Below are 17,002 nucleotides of genomic sequence, written 5' to 3' on the forward strand. Positions count from 1 at the left end.
TGTAGCTCAGGATGGTCTCGATCTCCTGACCTCGTGATCCGCCCGTCTCGGCCTCCCAAAGTGCTGGGATTACAGGCTTGAGCCACCGCGCCCGGCTAGAATCATTCTTAAAGCCAAATATTCAGTTCAAGGCACATACGTCATCTGCAGTTGTAAATTTGCATTTAATAGTTCACAATTCCTGTAAGAGAGGCTAGTCAGGAGGGAAGCCCTCAAGTGTAAATCCCCACACTTACTGCTCATCAGTCACTTTCGCTATGTGAGATTAATTCAGTAGCTGGTCCAGAACACACAGCTTGGGAATACAGAGGCCCAGGCCTCACGCAGACGTTTCCCACTCCGGTAACTGAACGTGCTGACCCGTGCTGATAGCTGCCTTCATCCAGGTGGCAAATGCAGACACGCTACGCTGCCTCCTTCAAACGAGTTCCTCATGTTAGGGGCAAAGGTCACAGCCAAACTCTGCCACTGACAGCCAGTGCCTTGGCCTGGAGCCTCTGTGTGGATGCAGGCTTACCCCTCCTCAGTTCAGCTTCATCTACTAGACCGACTTGGCCATTCACTTTTCAGATGTCTGTGAGCACAGGACTGCAGACTGAACTCTGACTCAAGTTCTTCCATTTGCCAAGCCCAAGGCCTTTTCTGGCTAACCAGCCCTCTCTGCGCCATCTTGTCTCCTGACTCCCACCCTCACCATTCACAGACCATCACGACACAGAGGATTCCAAGTTCTTTTAGTAATTCACCAGCTCCATGCAGGGACATCACAGGGCTGCCCTCCATGAGCAGATAAGGAGGGCTGCCTGGCAGAGCGTTTCACACTCCAGGTTAGCCAGAAAGAGCATCTTCATTTTTGTTTCCACACAACACTTCTCTGTGAGCCTGTTGGCCAACAAAGTGGCAGCCGATTGTTGGAGGAGCCAGCCAACCATCTTATATAACTTCAGATTCTTCAGGGCTAGAATCTGTTCACCCCAGAGGCTTAGATGAAGCACATTTGCAGCTACTCGGGCAGATGGTCTCTGCAACAGGAAGGGAAGCTAAAGTTAGAACATCTGTTAATGCTATCTCAACCCAAAGCCTGCTTTGTTAGTGAGGGTCTTCCTTCCTCTGGTCCCAACCCAGTTCTTCCTCTACCCTATCTCCTACTGATGCCCTTCACTCAGGTGACAAATACTGCCTGCCCCCTCCCCGTGCTCCAAGCTTTTCCACGTGTACACCTCTGCATGGGGTAGCATGCATTGTTGAAATAGCCTTTCCCCCCGGTGGAAAGCCCAGTGCCTCTTGTGCACAGCTATCTGGTCCCTTGTACCAGGTAAGTTGCCTCCTATCATTTCATAACTGGTTGCACCTGTTATTCTAACCTTCACTGTGCACCAAGATAGCCGGCCACATACAGAGAGCGGTTAACGGAGTGGCAGAACAGTGCTGGGACGCAGTTATGGCTCAGCTCTTTGCACTAAGCCTGCCCCGAGCCAGCTGCCACTCCAATTATGGCTTCAGATAGGTCTGCCTATGATTCCTTTATATCAATTTCACAACGTCCAGATCTGCTCTCAGGAGATGTTCTCCATCTCTCTCTGATCAGTTCTCAGCTGTTTCCATGCTACATCTCCATTAAACGTTTCTCAAAAATACATCCTTTTCTCTCTGAATAGCTTTTTTTTTTTGAGACAGAGTCTTGCACCGTCACCTAGGCCGGAGTGCAGTGGTGCGATCTCGGCTCACTGCAACCTCTGTCTCCCGGGTTCAAGTGATTCTCCTGCTTCAGCCTCCCGAGTAGCTGGAATTACAGGCATGCGCCACGGCACCTGGCTAATTTTTGTATTTTTATTACAGATGGGGTTTTACCACGTTGACCAGGCTGGTCTGGAACTCCTGGTCCCCAGTGATCCGCCCACCTCGGCCTCCCCAAGTGCTGGGATTATAGGCGTGAGCCACCGTGTCTGGCCTCTGAACAACTTTTTAAGCAACTAAAAAAGCCACAGGAGTTGAACTGTTTTTTGTTCTCCTGTAACTAGCCTTTACCTTCATAACACAGAGGATCTGTCACTGTGGCTCTGGCCCAAACCTGACTTTCACTCTGGAACGAGAACAGAGGTTTCCATCCACACCATCCCCTTGAAGCCCGGGACAGCCTCACCTTGCTGGCCTCTCGCTGGAGCAGTGCCCTCACCAGCTGTCTCACGTCTGGAGGCACCGACTCGGGCAGTGCGGGTAGCTGAGCCTCTTGGTAGCTGCGGCTCTCAAGGTGGGCCTTGCCCTGGCTGTAGAAGGGATTGACAAGCCCGAAGATTTCATAGGCGATGGCTCCCACTGCCCAGGCATCAGCCTTGCTGTAGTCAATCACTGCCCTGGGGCCAGGACGGGCCGTGGACACCTGTTCAGAAGCAGTGGGTGAGACACCATGCTGCCCGCCTATCTAGCTTTTTCATGTCCTGCACGTCACCTGATTCATGGGCTAATCTGAACTCTGTCCCAAGGAACCCGGAGCTTGAGTGAGCTGTTGCTCAGACTCAGAAGGGGTCTGCTTAGACCGCCTGGTTTGTGACAGGACTCACACTGCCCTGGAACATGAGAGAAAGTCGGAGGAAAGCGAAGTGGCAGGGAAATAACTTGTGCCAAATTATGGATCAGAAAAGATGGAGGTGTTGGGTGATCACAGGCATCAAGTCTCCTTCTGCACTCTGTGGACGCGTGGGGGAAGGGCTGCCGATGGTGCATGACACGCTCGGGACTCACCTCCGGGGCCATCAGGCAGCCGTTTCCGCCTCGATCCACGTACCAGCTGCTGAAGGGCAACTGCAGGCCGATGCTCTCATCAGCCAGGCAGCAGCCAAAATCTGCGATCACCAGCCAAGGGCAGCCGTCTGGGAAGGAGCAAGCAAAGTGACCGATTCTCCTCCCCTCCTTCCCTCCAAGAGGCCCTCCTATGTCCCTACTAAAGCCACCAGCAAGACATGGCTGACAGGGGCTAATGGCTCGGTGTTGGCCCAGGCCAGCAAGGCCTGAGAGCTGATCAGAAGGGCCTGCTGTGTGAACACGGAAATGCCTCCAGGAAGTATGGGCTGCAAAATCCCCAGGCAAAGGACTGTGTAAGAGTGTGGCTCAACTTAGATCATGTTCTAGCAACTGGAGCTGTCCCCAAGACCAAAGCTAGAGCTACAGCTTGGTTCAAATGATCTCCAAGGGCCCTTAATGCCCCAAAAGTCTTTGATTTGAATTTGAAACCCCAAATCCAAACGTAAGAACCAGGTGCATTAAGAATCAGTTATTGCCGGGCATGGTGGCCTGTAATCCCAGCATTTTGGGGGGCCAAGGCGGATAGATTACCTGAGGTCAGGAGTTCAAGACCAGCCTGGTCAACATGGTGAAACCCCCGTCTCTACTAAAAATACAAAAAAAAACTAGCCAGGCATGGTGGTGTATGCCTGTAATTCCAGCTACTCGGGAGGCTGAGACAGGAGAATCACTTGAACCTGGGAGGTGGAAGCTGCAGTGAGCTGAGATGGTGCCACTGCACTCCATCCAGCCTGGGCAACAAAGCAAGACTCTGTCTCAATCAATCAATCAATCATGCCAGTTCCTCTAGTCAATTATTTTAAATCTTCTAGATCAAAAATGTATCAGATGTATGACTCTCCTTTACAATTTTCACAGGCAAGTGGCCATTCAGCTTCTACTTGAATGCTTCCAGCGGTGGGCAACTCATTTCCAAAGGCAATTGGGCTTACATTTGGACAGCTTTCATTGTTTGAAAGTTTTATTTACTTATTTTGAGACGGAGTCTCTCTCTGTCACCAGGCTGGAGTGCAGTGGCATAATCTCGGCTCACTATAACCTCCGCCTCCCGGGTTCAAGCAGTTCTCCTGCCTCAACCTCCCGAGTAGCTGGGACTACAGGCATGTGCCACCACACCCAGCTAATTTTTGTATTTTTAGTAGAGATGGGGTTTCACCATGTTGGCCAGGATGGTCTCAATCTCTTGACCTGGTGATCCACCTGCCTCGGCCTCTCAAAGTGCTGGGATTACAGGTGTGAGCCACCACACCCGGCCGAAAATTATTTTTTATATAATGAGCTAAAGTCTACTTCTCTTTTACTTTATTAATTTTTTTTGACAGGATCTCACTCTGCTGCCCAGGCTGGAGTACAGTGGCACATTCATACCTCACTGCAGACTCTTAACTCCAAGGCTAAAGTGATCCTCTGACCTCAGCCTCCCAAGTAGCTGGGGCTACAGGTGCATGCCACCATGCCTGGCTAACTTTTTTTCTGGCTAATTTAAAACACACACACACACACACATATTTTTTTTTTTGTAGAGAAGGGATCTCATTCTGTTTCCCAGGCTGGTCTTAAACTCCTGGCCTCAAGCAATCCTCCCACCCTAGCCTCCCAAAGTGTTGGGATTATAGGTGTGAGCCACTGTGTCTGGTCTCTTTATTTATCTAGGAAAACTTGCAGCACTGAGGTCCTTGTTCTTTAAGTGGGCGACAGAAAGGAACTTGGGAAGCGCTGTCTCTCTGCAAAGAGAGAACAAAAACCCCCGTTCTGAAGGAGAGATTGCTCACCTCTCATGTACAGAGCTAAATGAAGACATGACTTAGAAGACAAAACCAGAGAGGACCTGAAGAGTCAGTCCTAAATGCTCCTGATCCACCCTCTAAGGCCCCTGGACAGCTCTGATGGTGCAGTAGGTTCCTACCTGGGTCCAGCTCCACAAGGATGTTGTCGGATTTCAGGTCTCTGTGCGCGATGCCCTGTTGAACCAGATGGTCCACGCCTTCCAGCAGCTGCAGCAGCATCATGGTGGCGAGGCGGGGGCTGGGTGTGTTCACGCGAAGGTACTGGCGCAGGGTACAGGGATAGCTGGTGGAGAGGGGACAGGGCCTCTGGCTACCACACATCAACAACTTCCAATACCTTTTTTTTTTTTTGAGATGGAGTCTCATTCTGTTGCCAGGCTGGAGTGCAGTAGCATGATCTCGGCTCACTGCAACCTTTACCTTCTAGGTTCAAGCAATTCTCCTACCTCAGCCTCCCGAGTAGCTGGGATTACAGGTGCCCACCACCACACCAGGCTAATTTTTGTATTTTTAGTAGAGATGCAGTTTTGCCATGTTGGCCAGGCTGGTCTCAAATTCCTGACCTCAAGTGATCTACCCACCCCGGCCTCCCAAAGTGCTGGGATTACAGGCGTGAGTCACCATGCCTGGCCTCCTAATACCTTAATCACTGTTTGGGTTAGGTTGTTCCTCTCCCTCTTCTAGGAGCATTGTGACTCCCATTTTTCCCCAGCATCCCCCAGCATCCTTTCTGTTCTCTCCCACTCACCATCCTGAAATTAGGAAGTAAGGACTGGGGCTCCCTATGTTCAAAGTAACGGTGCAGATAATTATTTCCTTAAAATAAAACGCCCACTATAGCAAAGTTAGGGGATACAGAGGGTGAGGAAGGAGGACTGTTTTTATGTTAAAAACAGATAAGGCCAGCCACAGAAAAGGTTAACAGTCAAATGGACCAAAAGGACTAGGTGACAAGTATGTTCTAGACGAAGATGACAGTTTGTTTCCATGAAAAATTGTCCCACAGGGAAAATGCTCTCCAGGGCAGATATGCTCCTTCTGCATAGCTTTTGTCTCCCGAAGGGTGATGACCCTGTTCTCCGAAACCCGCTGGTCAAGGTGCACGTGGAGGGCAGGGACCACCTCCCCTTGGGAGATGTAGCAGCTCCAAGGCCCTGCCGCACCACTGCCACTTACTTCTTCATAACGAGGAACAGCGTCCGGCCGTGGCCCAGGCCTTCAGGGTGGAGGCGTGGGGGCAGCACATCAGGGTAGTCAACCAGGGCCCCGGGTAGCAGCGGCACGGAAGAGGTGAAAGCGCGGAGAACCCGGATGATGTTGGGGTGAGGGGCCAGTTGCTTGGGACCTCTCTTGGATTTTCTATTCAGGCAAATGAGACAAACATATGAGGCCAGCATCAGATACAACACCTGGAAAGACAATAACCTAAGGCCACACCAACACTGGCACTGACATTCATTATTCACTTACTAGCAAATGTTTACCTTGCTATGTGCCAGGTACTGTACATGGTGTTGGAGAACACATCTGATGACTCCCCTACCCATCCTTCAATCCATTTGTCCATCCATCCATCCGTCCACCCGTCCGTCCTATCCATCCCAAGTGGCAGAACATAGGTGGAGATACCCTAGAGTCAGACTGCCGAGGTTCCAGGTCTACCACTTGAGTCCTTGGCTGAGTTACAGTGGCCCCAATCTTATCCACAGTTTTGCTTTCTACAATTTCAGTTATCCACAGTCTCAGAATAGGTGAGTACAAGAAGATATTTAGAGAGAAGAGAGAGAGAGAGAGGCCACATGCACATAACTTTTATTACAGTATATTGTCATAATTATTCTATTTTATTAGTTATTATCTTTAATTTTTTACTGTGCCTAATTTATAAATTAAACTTTACCATAGGTATGTGTGTATAAGAAAAAACACAGGGGCCGGGTGTGGTGGCTCACGCCTGTAATCCCAGCACTTTGGGAGGCTGAGGTGGGTGGATCACAAGGTCAGGAGATCGAGACCATCCTGGCTAACACAGTGAAACCTCGTCTCTACTAAAAATACAAAAAAAAAAAAAAAAATAGCCGGGTGTGGTGGCGGGTGCCTGTAGTCCCAGCTACTTGGGAGGCTGAGGCAGGAGAATGGCGTGAACCCGGGAGGCGGAGCTTGCAGTGAGCCAGATCACGCCACTACACTCCAGCCTGGGCGACAGAGCGAGACTCCGTCTCAAAAACAAACAAACAAAAAAACAAAAAAAACAAACAAAAAGAAAAAACACAGTATATATAGGGTCTGTTACTATCTGTGGCTTCAGGCATCCACTGGGGGTCTGTCTTGGAATGTGTCCCCTCTGTTCTTCTCTGGGCTCAATCTCCGCAAGGGGAATGTGGTGTTAACACTCTGCATAAGGTTGTCAATGGGTGGAAGGCACTTAGAATCATGTCTAGCACAGAGGAAGTCTCAGCTGTTATTAGCTCTACTATTATTCATTCAACCAATACGCATTGTTTGCATGCTAAGTACCAGACATCATGCTGGAATGCTGTGGAACTATGGCACAGAACAAGACAGAGTCCCTGTCCTCACGGATTTGCAATCTATCAGGGGAGACAGACATTCATCAATAAGTAATCATGTGAGCTCCCTAACAGCAAGGACTGTGCCTGAATTTTCTCCATTATTCCCAGTCTACTACAATAGATGGCATGGAATATGGGTGTAATAAACCTTTGTTGAATGAGTGAATAGATCCAGAATAGTAGTGGTGGTGTCATCTGCCTGCCCTGGCTGTTCCTTCTCCTGTGGGGAGTGCGCCCCCACCCCCAAACCACAGCCCTGCTGAGGCACAGTGGCTAGATTTTGGATGGGGTGGCTCTGCCAGCTGTGTGCCAGCCCTGCCCTTCAGCCAAAGCTGGCTGACCCAAGGGGTCACTTGCCCCAAGGGCAATGAACCTACAGTGACACTCGAGACCCAGATGTTTGGACAAAGGGAAGGGAGGGAAGTAGATCCTCTCTTTGGGAGTGTGAGTGAAGGAATCTGCCAGTCCGCGGTGGAGAGGAAGCCACGAGACTTCACTGGGGCCATGAGGAGCCAGAGGTGAGCAGGCCAAAGGGAAGCAGGAACAGGAGATGTGAGGAAGAAACAGCATGCGGACAGTGGAACCATGTCCCCACAAGTTCAAGAAATCAGTAACTGGTGGAGATTCCTGCCGCTCACTCCTGTAATCCCAGCACTTTGGGAGGCTGAGGCAGGTGACTGCTTGAGCCCAGGAGTTCGAGGCCAGCCTGGGCAACATGGAGGAACCCTGTCTCTACAAAAACTACAAAAATTAGCTAGGCATGGTGGCATGTGCCTGTAGACCCAGCTACTTGGGAGGCTGAGGTGGGAGGATCACTTGAACCCAGGGAGGTTGAGGCTGCAGTGAGCCAAGATCACGCCACTGCACTCCAGCCTGGGCAACAGAATGAGACCCTGTCTCTGGAAAAAAAAAGAAAAGAAAATTTGAGTTTGTAGAAACCACTTTCTGAAAGGCTGAAACTCCCTCTGCTTATGAGATAAAAGAATTGGCTGAAATCAGTTGGAACCAATAAGGCCAACTACAGCTTGCACAGAACAAGTTTGCTGATGTCACAGCCTGAATTGCCACTGCACGTTTCATACTCACTCCTCCCAAATCTACACAGGGGACCTGTGAGTTGGCATGAAGAGATAACTGCGCATGTCCAAGGACTGTCCAAGCTTCTTTCCTTCTACCAATCACCTGCTAATCTTAGAATCCACCCCTTAAACCTCCTCTAACAAAATTACTGCCTTAAAGCTAGCACAGGGAGACAGGGTTGAATTCGACTCCTGTCTCCATGTGAGTAGACTCACAATAGAAAGCTTAGCTTTTCTCAAAAATCCAGTGTCATTGCTTCTAGCACATCAGGCTAGAGCCCCCTTTGCTGCATAACAATGGTAGAGGGAAGTAAATGGGGCAGAGCCTAGATTGTGCTAGGGAGAGAGCAGGGTGCCAGTCTCTCCCAGCGCTGCGTGGTCCCCAGGCTGTGTGGCTGCAGTCCACGTGTGCCCACGCACTGCTCCTGCTCTTGAGTCAACCTGAGTGGCCCCTGTTCTATGCAATCAAAGGAGCCAGAGCACTGTTTCCACCCTCAAGCCCCTGGGCGTCATGATCACAGTCCCAGGCTGTCAGGGCCCCAGCAGGTTTCGTGGGAGCTCAGGGGCAGAGGGCTATGGCTGTACTGGGGAGATATATGGCAGGGTCAGGGGTGTCTGAACTGAGACCTGAAATGTGGGCGGAGGGCAGCACAGGTGTAGCCAGCTGTACGCTCAGGAGATGGTCACAGAGGAGCCTGGCATGTTCGGGGAAGGAGCTATGAAGCCAGCCTAGTGGAGTGTAGGGTGCTGATGAGAAGGGTGAGAGATAAGGTGGGAGACACACTGAGAGGAGCAGGTTGCAAAGCGCCTTGAATCTCCCGGCCCCAGGACAGCAGAGGCTAGGAGGAAATGAACCCAGGGTGCTCTCGGGGAAGCTTTTCCCAAGGTGCACCAGCAGTTGAGGTAATGTACCTGCTGCCACAGCCATCCGGTCATTCAACAGGTATTTACTGAGCCCTGGGGGTATGCAGCAAACAAAGAGCGTGTATAGTACAGCTGGAGCAAAAACAACCAACAGAAAAAGACGTGTGATGTGAGGCTGGACAGTGAGAACTGCTAAAGGAACAAAGTCCCTGGAGAGGGACAGGGACTATGTCAGATGGGAGGTCTCGGCAGCAGACATCACGGTGTTCCCGGCAGCAGGACAGCGCCACGTCGGCCAGCTCCCACTCACACCACAAGAGGAGGCAGTGAGGATCACATTAGCCCCAAAGCAGCTGACCTTCAGGTGTCTACTTTCTCCACAAAGGCCTCAGGAGGAGAAGAAGCCACCTGAGCAGCTGACTCCACCAGCCTGCAGAGCCTCCAGCCACACTGGACCCCTCCAAACCATGGAAGGGGTTTTCCATGTCCATTCCCTTAATTTCATACTTCTGCCTGCCTGCTTCCGACAGAACGAAGATCTGTAAACCAGCACTCCAGTAAATCACCAAAAATGCAGCGACCCACCTCTTCTTGGTGGGCTACAAATACATATACATATATTTTCAAGACAGGGTCTCACTCGCTCGCCCGGGCTGGAGTGCAGTGGCATGATCTTGGTTCACTGGAGCCTCAACCTCCCTGGGCTCAAACGATCCTCCCGTCTCAGCCTCCTGAGTAGCTGGGACCACAGGCATGTGCCACCAAGCCTGGCTAAAATTTTTTATATTTTTTGTAGAGGCAGGGTTTCACCATGTTGCCCAGGCTGCTCTTGAACTCCTGGGCTCAAGTGATCTGCCTGCCTCGGCCTTCCAAAGTGCTGGGATTACAGGCGTGCGCCAGGCTGTAAACATTAAGGTGGGCACAGTACCTCCTCCGTCATAGCCTGTCCATCAGTCCTCACCACCTGTGTACATGGGCTTTTCTGGGCTGGAAGTGTAGCTGCTGTTCATTTGCTCTTCCCTCTGCTGGGAATGCCTCTTCCCTACTCCTCTGCCCAAGTAATGCCATTTAATCCTTCACAAGGTGGCACAAACTTTCCCTTTGAGAAGTCTTTCTGAGCAGCCCCTCCTCTGCAGCACACGCCTCCACTGGGCTTCCTCAGCCCAAGCATACTCAATTCTAGCACTTACACCCTGGGCCCTCTGCTGCCACACTGAGAGCTCTGGGCCAACAGACCACTTTTTGTTTTTTAAAAAATCTCTTAACACCATCAGTGCACATAACTATTGGTGAAACGAGTGTTCCCTCCGCTGGGGACAGAGTTCAGTTTATTCCGATAGGTGGCGCTCTACCCGTGCATTTCTTAGGAGGAATCAGAGAACCGCGATCAATCATGCAACACTGCGAATTGGGCCTTTTTGGGTGGCCTTCTCTCCCCTGCTCCAATGTGAATTACGCATGGGCATCATCATCTGGGGTCAGATCACCTGCAATCTTTCCCAAGTGAAATTATCCACTAACTGAAAATCCATCACCATCATTAAGCCTTTATTATCTACTGTCATGTCGGACACTATACCAGGTGCTGATGACACAAGATACTCTCAAAGAAGCCCCAGTCAGTCCGGCAGGCAGAGGGCACTGACCTGTAAGTGACTGCTCCATACTCCCCGGCCAAGGCCACTCGGCTCGCTGGGACCAGCTCCTGGCTCATTGTGTTCAAGATAGCTTCGCTGGAGGAACCTGCCTGCAACACCCACAAGGAACCCAGGGTTACACAGGCTGGAGCAGAACAGTAAGTTCCTTGTAAGCCCTGCCTGTAACCTGGAGCAGGCCAGCTGCTCTGACCTTCGAGATAAGATGATCTCTCTTAAGTGGTAGGCTGAGACAAGCTACTCCTGGGAGACAGACAGAGGTACCATCCACGCCAGCTCAGAGGATGCTTCACGCTCCTCAAACTCTTGCAGCCTAGGGGCCAGGGCTGGAGGAGATGCCAAGGTGAGCAGGGTATGGGGTGCTGCTTCCTGCCATCGGTGCCTCTGGTCCCCACCAGTTTGAAATTGACCACTGGATCAGTAACTCATTCTGCAGGCTCCCTTCACCAGCCAGGCCAGAGCCTGACATGCTCCACCCTGGGTGAAGTTGTACTGAATCATGGAACAGCCTTCCTCTATCTTCCACAACGAACAGACAAAACCCAAAGAGTGGGGAAAGCACCTTATTGTCTTCATTGTATTAGGAAGGCTCTCAGGACATAGGAAACCTGTATCAAGAAGATCCTGTAAGAATGAACAATCTTGTAGCTTCTGTGAATGCAACAGCTATCATGCCCCAACCAGTGCATGTTTTGATGCTAAGACTGGATGTTTCGCAGGCAAAGGATTTGGCTGCTTGTTAGCTATTAACCCAGCTTGGAGTGCAACAGTCCAATAACCTTCATTCCCCAAATCACAACAAGAAACTGCATCCTCTAGGGCCCACCATGAACAGCTGTGGCCACTTCCCACCTCGGCCTTGAATGGATGGGCCCAAGGATGGGCAGGAGACAGAGCATCGGGTCTTGATACATTTTTAAAGCCCACCTAGCAATGGCAAGGTAAATAAATTAAGTAGACAGAAATTGTTTTCGTGGGGGAAAAATACTCTTCAATTTCCCAAAGCCTTGAGTCCTTCCAAGAGTTGAGAGCAGGGAGTTGACAGGCAAGCCTCTGAGCTGGAGGTGGGCTTACAGAGTGAGCTTAGAGGAAAGAGATCCAGTTCCCCCTCTCCAGTGAGGCAGGTTACAGGAAGGAGGGGATGGTGAACTGACCAATTAGGGTAGAAACCAGTGGTTTAGGCCCTTGTTACTCGAAGTGTGGTTGACAGAGCAGTGGCATTGGTATCATGTGGGAGCTTACTGGGAAGGCAGAATCTCAGGCCCCACCCCTGACCTGCTGAATCAGAATCTACCTTTGGGTTTTTTTGTTTTTTTTTTTTGAGACAGGGTCTCACTCTGTTACCCAGGCTGGAGTGTAGTACTACAGTCTTGGATCACTGCAGCCTCTGCCTGTTGGACTCAAGTGATCCTCCCACTTCAGCTACCAGCCACCCAAGTAGCTAAGACTACAGGTACAAGCTGTCACACCTGGCTAATTTTTGTATTTTTCATAGAGATGGGGTTTCATCATGTTGCCCAGGCTGGTCTCGAACTCCTGAGCTCAAGTGATTGGCCTCCCAAAGTGCTGGGATTACAGGCGTGGTCCACCATGCCTAGCCAGAATCTACCTTTGAACCTAATCCCTGGGTGATCTGTGGACAGAATACAATTTGAAACATGCTGGTCTACTTCTGTGTAACAGGGGGAGGCAGCCTGACTATACAATAGGCACCTTTTCCGTGAAGAATCTGTCTTTTCTTACTTCCTGGAAAAAAATCCTCACCAGGCTCACTAAGATGGGCATTTTGAGAATACCTCCATTAAAGATGAAAGGCGCCGGGCGCGGTGGCTCAAGCCTGTAATCCCAGCACTTTGGGAGGCCGAGATGGGCGGATCACGAGGTCAGGAGATTGAGACCATCCTGGCTAACACGGTGAAACCCCGTCTCTACTAAAAAAAACACAAAAAGTAGCTGGGCAAGGTGGCGGGCGCCTGTAGTCCCAGCTAACTGGGAGGCTGAGGCAGGAGAATGGTGTAAACCCGGGAGGTGGAGCTTGCAGTGAGCTGAGATCCGGCCACTGCACTCCAGCTTGGGCGACAGAGTGAGACTCCGTCTCAAAAAAAAAAATAAAAATAAAAATAAAAAAAAAGATGAAAGGCCTGGTGCTTACCGAGATGTTCCACATCATCTTGATGGCCAAGGGGAAGGCAGGGACCCCCAGAGCTTGCTCCTGCTCTTCTCCTGGTGCACTGGTACCTGGGCCTCTCCCTGGAAGCGACCCGGTGCTCTTTGCCACCTCCAGGTTCTGGGGCAATGTAGGCATGGTGGCTTCATACACGGCAGCACTGCAGCCCTTGCCAATGGACTGCCCTATCAGATACTCCTCCAGCCGAAAGCCCTGCCAGCGTCTCGTCTCCAATGGGTCAGGCCCTGGCTTGCTTTTCTGGGTAAAAATTGCCTGTGAGGAAAAAAAGAATGCACTGTGAGCCAGGGAGCTTAGGAAGGCCCAAGAAAAGGGAAACGGGAGGCAGAGAGAGGTGCAGCGAGGCATGGTCCGCACCGACCAGATCAATAAACCAGAAAAACACAACCCAACCGGGTTCTACTGCTCAGCCTGGGTCCAGGCCATCTTCTTTCTCATTATTCAGAATGATTTTTCTCAAACTCTGTTGCTTCACTGTGATCACAATACTCAAAGATCTGAGAGGTCAGAAACCCCGTGTCCTATAGCCAGTGCGCCTTTCCTTGCTGCCTTCACTCTCCAGCAGAGCTCTGGAGGTGTCTGATTATGGAGACAGCTCACTCTCCAAAGACCTTGGCAGACAGCTCCTGGGCAACTAGCAGGAGTGTGTGATCCACAGTGATCTCAGAAGGTCTGGCAGGCAAGTGGGTGAGATCAGGCGCATCCCCAGAGCAGAGGGATTCAGTCCTGTCTTCTGTCTCTGCCTCTAAAAGCTCCGATGGGGCTACTCTGTCCAGAAAGGTAACAAGAGTACAAGAGTTCAGACAGAAATGGATGGAGGCGCAGGTGCTGGGGGCAGTGCTGCACTGGGAAAGAGGCCATGTGACAAAAATCTGGGTCTTCCCCTGCTTCAGGCAGCGGTGATGTCACTGTTCCAGTCACCCACGCTCCACTTTCCCTCTCAAATGGTCTGATCTGCTGAGCTCTTCCTTTCCAAGGTTAGTCACCCCTGGGTGCCAGGCACAGCTCTGCATATGCCCCTTGGTCGTAGCCTACCAGGCACCATCTCGTGCCTTCCATGCTCTGAGCCACATCAAAATACATTGCTTTCATGTGTCACTCCGCTGTTCACCAGACTGTCCAGGATCTTATCTGTGTTCTGGCTGCCGCCAGGCTGGTCTGCACACTGCCTGCACTCATCCTTTGGGTGCCTCTCTCTAAAAGCTGCTCACAGCATCCTTCCAGCCCCTGTTTCTATAGTATTGCTCTGTCTGGCTCATCCCTGCTCAGCCATCAAGCCCAACTCAAGCTCCTCCTTCCTCTGTGACCAGCCCTGATGACCTAGCTCATAGCAACTTTCCTTCTAGAGGGTTCCTAAAGCACCTGATATCTGTAAGCAACTTAACCTTGCACTATAACTTTGAACTTTTATAAAAAAATGAAAGTCCAGGCCCGGCGCAGTGGCTCACGCCTGTAATCCCAGCACTTTGGGAGGCCGAGGCAGGCAGATCATGAAGTCAGGAGTTCAAGACCAGTCTGGCCAACATAGTGAAACCCCGTCTCTACTAAAAATACAAAAAATTAGCCGGTGTGATGGTGTGCACCTGTAATCCCAGCTACTCGGGAGGCTGAGGCAGGAGAATTGCGTGAACCCGGAAGGCAGAGGGTGCAGTGAGCCGAGATAGTGCCACTGCACTCTAGCCTGGGCGACAGTGTGAGACTCCATATCAAAAAAAAAAAAAAAGAAAAAGAAAATCCATCTTCCCTTATAAACTCCATGGAGCAGAAGCAACGTGTGTTTGTGTGAGTGTGTGTATACATATAAAATATATATTCACATTATATATAACATATACTATATACTATTATATGTAACATATAGTATACATAACATATATACACATATTATATGTTATATATACACATTATACACATACTTTTATAATATAAATTTTTAGAGCTTGCTACTAGCACACTCCTGCTAGTTGCCCAGGCTGGGGTGCAGTGGTGCAACTACAGCTCACTGCAGCCTCAAACTCCTGGGCTCAAGCAATCCTCCCACCTCAGCCTCCCAAGTAGCTGGGACTATCGGCACATGCCACTATGCCTAGCTAATTTTTTAATATTTTGTGGGAACAAGGTCTTACTATGTTGTCCCAGCTGGGCTTCAACTCCTGAACTCAAGAGATTCTCTCACCTTGGCCTCCCAAAGTGCTAGCATTACAGGCATGAGTCACCATGCCTGGCTTCAGAATTTTTTAAACGTGAAATTAATTCCAGCAAAAGTAGCCAGTGAAAACAACTTTTTTCCCCCAAGACGGAGTCTTGCTCTGTCACCCAGGATGGAGTGCAGTGGCGCGATCTCGGCTCACTGCAACCTCTGCGTCCCAGGTTCAAGGAATTCTCCTGCCTCAGCCTCCCGTGTAGCTGGGATTACAGGCGCCCACTACTGCGCCCAGGTAATTTTTGTATTTTTAGTAGAGACAGGGTTCCACCATGTTGGCCAGGCTGGTCTTGAACTCCTGACCTCGTGATCTGCCTGCCTCAGCCTCCCAAAGTGCTGGGATTACAGGCATGAGCCACCGTGCCAGGCCCTGCAAAAATTTTTTTTAATGTGCAATTGATAACTAATAACATTTTCAGGCATAGGAGGGTGAGGTGTGCGAAGAGGGTGTGTGAATGGTAAGTTTAGGAGGATCAATCTCCTCAGTTAAAAAAGCCTCTTTAGTTTTAAGCAGGATTAGTCAAATTTCCCATCCTTAGCTTCTGCCAGGTAAGCTGCGGCAAAAGACAAGGTCAGGGGCTGGGGACTAGGCCAGATGTCACCTGTCACCCCAAACTGGCCAGAGCTCAAACATGAGACAGTGGTGATGAGCAATAAAAACCGGGCTGGAAACCAGGAAACCCAGGAGCCACTGCTTGACCCTAACAGCTGTGTCCTTGGGCAAGTCACTCCCTCTTCCACCACCTCAGCCCTAACCTAAAAAATGCAGGGGCTGTGCTAATTTAGTGAGTGGCTCCACACGCCAGGAAGAAGAGTGACCTCCCTGGAAGAAGGTGGAATTCTGCCAGCGGCCAGGCTTCAGACCTGAACTGCACCTCTGGCTCCTCCCTGGCTCTCCGGCCTGCCCGCCTACTCTGCGGCTTTTAGACTTTGCCAATCTCCATTGGGAGCCAGGTCCTCAAAATAAATCTGCCTCTAAATAGACACCTCCTATTGGTTCCGTTTGGAGAATCCTCACTAATACAGACTTCGGTTGGGCAAAAACAGAAGTCTTGTGCTATTTTAAGCATTTAAAGAGCCTAAGAACCCTTGTGTATCCAGTCAGCAGGGATAACTCTACACGGGTAACTAAAATGTCAGGTCTGTTTTTCTCGCCGTTCATAGTTTTTACTGTGGTTTCAGCTCTGTCGCTACTAATCCTTTGGTTAAACCGTGGAGGCAGCCTGGCTCAGTGGTTAAGGGCATTGCCTTTTATTAGCTGTGTTACTTTGAGCAAGTCCCTTCACCTGAGGATTTTCCTTCTCCATAAATTAGGGACGACAACTACCTCAAAGGGATAGGAATGTTATGATTTACTTGTCAGTGCATTTTAGAAAATTAAAGCGTTTTGCTGTGCTGCGACTGGAGCTGCAATCGGCAGCACGTCTTCATTTGAGGAAGGGAAACATTAAAACAAATGGGAGGTGCTGGCTTTATTTATAGCAGCCGATCAGTAATGGTGAAACAGATGCGCTTTAATGCCCCCTCCCCGCCCTAACTCCGGCCGAAGCCTCGGCCCTCTATCGGCCCAGGGCCCCGCCTCCACACCTAGCCCTGCCCCTGGCCGCATGCCCCGCCCCCGCCCGGCTCAGGACCCGACCCTGCGCTTAGCTCCGTCCTCCGCCCGGCTTAGGACCCGGCCCCGCTCACCTGGATCTCCTGACAGGCCGAGACCGCCCGTCGGCTCTCCGCCTGCTTCTCCTCGATGAGGCCCAGCCCTAGCCCCAAGGCCAGAAAGACTGCCCGGCCGCAAGGGCCCGCGCAGCCCCAGGCCCGCACCACGAACTGCCGCTGCAACCGCGCCGCCAGCCCGGC

General features: G+C 50.8%; 1 protein-coding gene across 1 annotated transcript; it reads right to left on the minus strand.

Moving 5' to 3' along the window:
* Positions 1-145: 145 nt before the first annotated feature.
* On the minus strand, positions 146-16,999 carry PINK1 (PTEN induced putative kinase 1; the record flags this gene model as incomplete). Its single annotated transcript, XM_011934067.1, has 8 exons — positions 146-1,022; positions 2,144-2,380; positions 2,743-2,870; positions 4,709-4,872; positions 5,766-5,948; positions 10,752-10,852; positions 12,913-13,200; positions 16,838-16,999. Coding segments are annotated over 8 exons (1,521 nt in total), but the record flags the coding sequence as incomplete, so codon positions are not given.
* Positions 17,000-17,002: the final 3 nt, after the last annotated feature.

The sequence above is a fragment of the Colobus angolensis genome, unplaced genomic scaffold (genome assembly GCF_000951035.1).
Source record: "Colobus angolensis palliatus isolate OR3802 unplaced genomic scaffold, Cang.pa_1.0 Scaffold130, whole genome shotgun sequence".
Classification (NCBI taxonomy): domain Eukaryota; kingdom Metazoa; phylum Chordata; class Mammalia; order Primates; family Cercopithecidae; genus Colobus; species Colobus angolensis.